The sequence below is a fragment of the Lactuca virosa genome, chromosome 3 (genome assembly GCF_052849685.1).
Source record: "Lactuca virosa cultivar CGN04683 chromosome 3, Lactuca_virosa_CGN04683_v6, whole genome shotgun sequence".
Taxonomy (NCBI): domain Eukaryota; kingdom Viridiplantae; phylum Streptophyta; class Magnoliopsida; order Asterales; family Asteraceae; genus Lactuca; species Lactuca virosa.
The window spans coordinates 227947658-227952829 of record NC_136428.1 but is presented as its reverse complement, the minus strand read 5'-3'; the positions used below and the strand labels follow the sequence as shown (position 1 = coordinate 227952829).

General features: G+C 31.1%; 1 protein-coding gene across 11 annotated transcripts; it reads left to right on the top strand.

Annotated features, from left to right (window-relative positions):
• Window positions 1-1129: 1129 nt before the first annotated feature.
• LOC145167033 (uncharacterized) lies at window positions 1130-4868 on the top strand. Of its 11 annotated transcripts, none has more exons than XM_079086117.1 (10): window positions 1130-1434; window positions 1515-1648; window positions 1763-1860; window positions 1935-2004; window positions 2096-2175; window positions 2271-2368; window positions 2603-2674; window positions 2762-2839; window positions 2957-3444; window positions 4679-4868. In XM_079086117.1, exons 5-9 carry the CDS (start codon window positions 2098-2100, stop codon window positions 3033-3035), a joined length of 405 nt encoding a protein of 134 aa, XP_078942243.1. In that variant the 5' UTR covers window positions 1130-1434; window positions 1515-1648; window positions 1763-1860; window positions 1935-2004; window positions 2096-2097; the 3' UTR covers window positions 3036-3444; window positions 4679-4868. The 11 variants fall into 11 exon arrangements, 9 of the variants coding, with proteins under 9 accessions (XP_078942243.1, XP_078942240.1, XP_078942244.1 ...); XM_079086118.1 differs by having other exon boundaries at window positions 1131-1434; window positions 1763-2004; window positions 2957-3068; window positions 3262-3444; XM_079086115.1 differs by having other exon boundaries at window positions 1132-1434; window positions 1763-2004; window positions 2957-3185; window positions 3262-3444.
• Window positions 4869-5172: the final 304 nt, after the last annotated feature.

Below are 5172 nucleotides of genomic sequence, written 5' to 3'. Positions count from 1 at the left end.
GTAAATTAATAAGTGTTTCCAAATAATTGATTACTTATTTTTTATATTACAATAATTTTTAAATGTCATATAAAATGTCATTTCGATGGTTCTTTATGTTTCTGTTTTAAACTATATTCATAATTATATTACATTGTACGAAATGATAATTTTCTAAAATATCTAGAAGTACAAATTGTCGATCGGATATTCAAACCATAATTGTTAAAATTGCGATCTTGATCGGATATTCAAACAATAACCTCACCTAGGTACATTGATCTTTATCTAACTTGGATCGTTTTTCAGTAGGACCGCGGTAAGATCATAAGATTGGATCGTAGGATCGTTAATATATTTTTTTAACAAAAAATTCAAATATTTTTTTGTAGACTAACTACGTATAATACCCTTTTGAATTATTTATCGTTAAATAATGTATTATAAATGTATTTTTTATGTTTTAAAGTATTTATTGTTAACTGGATGATTAACAGATTGATGGATATGTATTTTTTATGTTTAATATGTTTTTGGAAGGATCTTACAATTCGATTCGATCTTACGATCACAATCTTGCAAAGCGGAAAACGAACATATATAAGATCCTGATCTTAACAACCTTGATTCAAACCACTATGTTTTCGTAGTTTCAACTAATCATTATATCATTATGAACTTACTTACAAAACAATTATATTTATTAGTTATTAAATTTTTTATTATCATTGCTCAATAACTACCATATAAATTAACTAAAATTATTTATAGCTTTCTCATTCGTGGTGTCCACGGGTTATAACCTAGTATATATATATATATATATATATATATATATATATATATATATATATATATATATATATATATATATATATATATTAAGTCTCATTGGAAATGGTCTAAATAAATAAGTGCCAAATCCGTGGAAAATTGTGATTAGCATAGCAACTCCAATAATGAGAAACGATTTTCACTAAAGAATATAATTATTATATATATATTAAAATTGTGAAAAATTTTAACAGTAAACTGGAGGTTATTTGTCTCTTTTGGTCCCTGTAGTTGCATTTGTTATTGGCCTCTTTCTTTTAGGGTATATTTTGCCATTTTTTATAATCTTGGTGGAAACGTGTTGTTTCTGCTTAGCTTCACCGCTTCTCGACCCAATCAGATTCTGATTAGTGCCTCTTCACGTGTTCTTCTCTGGGGTTAATCCGTCCACCGATCAACCGCCTCAGATGCTTCTCCATTCTTATCCCCTCTTCTCCTGTTTCTCATTCGACTTTCGCTTTCTTCAATCACAGTTGTAGTACACGATGCCAACGCGCTTCTTCTCCACCTTCTGGCTTACCTGTTACGATCGAGACACCACCATCAAGTATTACCATTAATTGAAAAAGATTCAAGCGTTTCCAATCATTCGGCAACCCACGACGACTTCACAATTTTCAGGTTTCTGGCTTCAATTTTGAAGGTATGTGAAGTTCTACAGCCACGATTTTCATCTTTTTGAGATCGATTTTTATCTGCAGCTGCTCCACCATGTCGCCACCGTCGACGATGCAGCATCAGAGGCTTCTCTCAACAAAAACATTGCTACCAAAAAAACCCTAAAAGTCAGGAACGAGGATGTCTGCCACCGATCGAACCATCTTCAGAAAGACCGGTAACCACAATATCCATTAGATCCTAAATCACTTCTCTTCCTACTTTGCTTCACTAAGGTCACTCTTCCATTTAATTTCTTTTCATTAATTTACTGTATTACTGGTTTATACAGGAGTTTAAAAAGTCAAACAATAAAGAAGCAGCAGTTCTATCTGCATCTCGAGCTGCCTCTACAGTTGTTCATGCAGCTAATGCTACTGAAGTTTCCAGGTTTTTAATTTCTCATATCTAATTTTTTCGACTTTGCTGACTTATTTTGGGGTGTTTGAAATAATCTGTTAAAGCTTTTTGAGCGACGACCTCCTCTGGAGTACAAACCACCTCCTGAGAAGAGAAAATGTCCACCATACACAGGTATGTCATACATGTTATACTATTTAAATTATAATTCATACATTGTAGGTTGAAAAATCTAATTGATTTGCTTCTATTTTCATTTGAAAAGGCATGGCCCAATTTGTTAGCCACTTTGCTGAGCCCACTGATCCTGAATATGCTCCACCAGTAGTAAAGGGTGAAACACTTGTAAGATTCTTCATTTAGCAAACTGTACACATGTAAATCATCCATTGTATGTTAGTTATCTTTTGGTTGATCCTTGATGTATGTGTGTGAATTAGGGCCAAAGGAGGGCTAGGATTCACCAGTTACGTACAAATTTCGAGTTTATAACCTTAACATTGTCATTGTGGTTGACATTTGTTCATTTCGATGACAGGTGATGTTTCTTATGGTTAATTGCAGGGAATGATTGCTAACGTGGTTAAATAAAAGATATTTTGTTGTATAATTTATTGCGAGTATTGTGAGTATAATTTATTGTCAGTATAATTTATTCTCATTTGAATGAAAAATGAGTATTTGATTTGTTGTGTGAAAAGAGGTTATATATGTATATATATTTTAGTTATGAAATGGTTAAATAAAAGATATTTTGTTGTATATAAAACAGGGATCTTTCATACAATTTCTTTAATGGATTCATTCCTGAAAGCCTTGGGGGTTTAACATCAGTTCGAATATTGTAAGATTCTTTTCTCTAACAATAAATATAAATATATAATTATATAAAACATATGAATTATTGTTTTAACAAATTTGGTTTAATTAGGAATCTGAATGGGAACTCCCTATCAGGAAGAGTCCCAGCTGCAGTAGGAGGGACGCTTTTACACAGAGCAAGTTTCAAGTAGGTGTTTATTTTTTTTAATCATAAATAACTTAAATAAAAAAGAAAAATACATAATTATTTATTTACTAATTGTGGGTAATATTAATATATTATGCAGTTTTACTGATAATAAAGGTCTTTCTGGGATACCTGGATTACAACATTTTCTCTCCCCTTTTGTCAGACAATAGAAGGATCGGGAAGAAGTAAATAAAAGTGTCTGTAACTCAGAAGCGACTACGACATGGTAAGGGGGTGAAAATTCTTGAGTGCGTTGGAAAATAAATTGTTGCTGTTTTGATTGTAGAATCAGGAATGGAAGTTGTCTTAACAAAGTTAACAGTTCTTATCCTCCTGTTGCTAAGTAAGTGCAATCCAAATACAGAAACTCCATTTGAATGAAATCACTAAAATACCCCTATTGCTAACTTTTTTTACAGGGCACAAGTGGTGGGTTGGCCTCCAGTTACATCTTTTTACAAGAACATTTTGGCTACAAATTCAAATAACAATGATGAGGTGGATGGGAAGCCTGGACCTGGTGCTTTACAGTCAACCTACAGACAGAATCATTAATTCCGTGGAATGAAGGGACGATGGGAATGGAGCTTCAAGCAGTGGAAGTAAGCATAAAAAATCTTATTTTTTCACATTCATTAATCTCGATTCTTGATTTTGTGATGTTTTTAAAGACACCCGTATTGAGTAATTTGCCAAAAAAAAAGGATAAAAGATAAAGGTTGTCATTTAAAAAAGATTGGTTTTGTTTAATTTGTTAATAATTTTCAACTTTTAAAAGCTCGATTTCTAATCCTAATTTTCTAATTGTTTTTTCTTTTTTTTACCTTGACCAACAAAAACAAGTGCATACATATTGTTTTGTAAATACCTATAATTCGATTCAGTTTTCATCTTCGTGAGAATCATATTCAATGACATTTTTCATACTAAATGGTGAAAAGAAGCTAAACTGTGAAGACTGATGTATGTATTTTTTTGTTTTTTATTTCTTATTACTAGATAAAAGAATAATAACAAGTTTAACAAATAGACACACTTGCTGAAATGAGAACTTAAATAAAAAACAAATGTAATCAAAAGCAAATAAAAAAATCCAAAAATAATTACGAGATTACCCCTTGGTTATTTCCATTTTCAATCCAGCCCTTTTTCCACATAAGCTGCCTCCTGCACCTTTGGCAAATCGATTTCTTTTCATTGATGGTGAGAATGGGTAAGTTACAGGTTGTTAATATCATTTTTGTTCATCATTGGTTTTCAAATGTGTGTATGATCTCATAAAAAGTTATCTAGTAATGGATTCCATAATCTATTGTCTTCCATTCTTTTTCAGTTTCTTTTAATTATTTGATGCATGTATGAAGGTTCTTAGCTTGGTGTTAATGGGCTGTAATAGAAATTACTTATTATTTCTTACATAGATTCAACCATTTTAGTATTGTTTTTTATAAAAAAAATTAGGTATTAAGCCCCTGATGTTTTTTGGAAGGTGTTATATGTTGGATCCTTAGATGGATCCCGTTATTTTAAAATACTCATGTCAGTTCGATTAACGCAAGTATGTTGGACATTCACAACCACAGGTGATTTTTTATCTATTTTTTCATCAGCTATTTTATGATTTTCATTTTTTATAAATACGATGACATTATGATATGATGACATGATGATATGTACAAAATTCTTACAGAAAAATCGGAAACATAACAGAACAAGCCATAAATTCAATCAAAATTGTTAATTTTAGAGTTTGTTCTTTTAAATCGTACCAGTTACATTATTCGTATTGTTATTATTAGTGATACCAGTATAAGATGGTTGTTTATGGAATTGCAGGAGTTCCCTGGACAAAGGAAGAACATATGACGTTTCTACTGGGGTAAAAGGAGCTGATGCAAGTTGATTGGTAAATTGGTCAAAAGATGATTTTTTTTTTTGTTTTTTCGCATCAATTGAATGTTTACACATAATAGCAATGTACTTTACTATGGATATCAATGCAAGCAACATATTTCATTTGACAAAACGAACACCTTCCGTCCCGTGCAACGCACGGTAAACCACTCTAGTGTGTTATTAAATGTGAGAAAGTCGATAAAAAAGATGAAATTTTCAATAAATAAGAAAAATATAATCACTTTCATTTTTAGCATTCACTTTTTACAGCTTTATCTGTGTTTACTTAGATTTAAGTTTTTCAAAAATAAATATAATTTTTTCATTCAGTTAATTCAAATAGATAAAATTTATTCATTTAACTAAACCAAAGGGCTTCTAGCCCAGCAGTATCAGTTAATGTTTTGCTTTTTTGAGGTCGAAGGTTCAAGTCT

Excerpts from the sequence above, each read along its gene's own strand:
- LOC145167033 (XM_079086117.1), top strand. The coding sequence starts at position 2,098 with ATGGCCCAATTTGTTAGCCACTTTGCTGAGCCCACTGATCCTGAATAT. Across the intron at positions 2,176-2,270 it reads TAGTAAAGGGTGAAACACTT|GGCCAAAGGAGGGCTAGGAT; the intron begins GTAAGATTCTTC and ends TGTGTGAATTAG. Across the intron at positions 2,675-2,761 it reads TTAACATCAGTTCGAATATT|GAATCTGAATGGGAACTCCC; the intron begins GTAAGATTCTTT and ends TGGTTTAATTAG.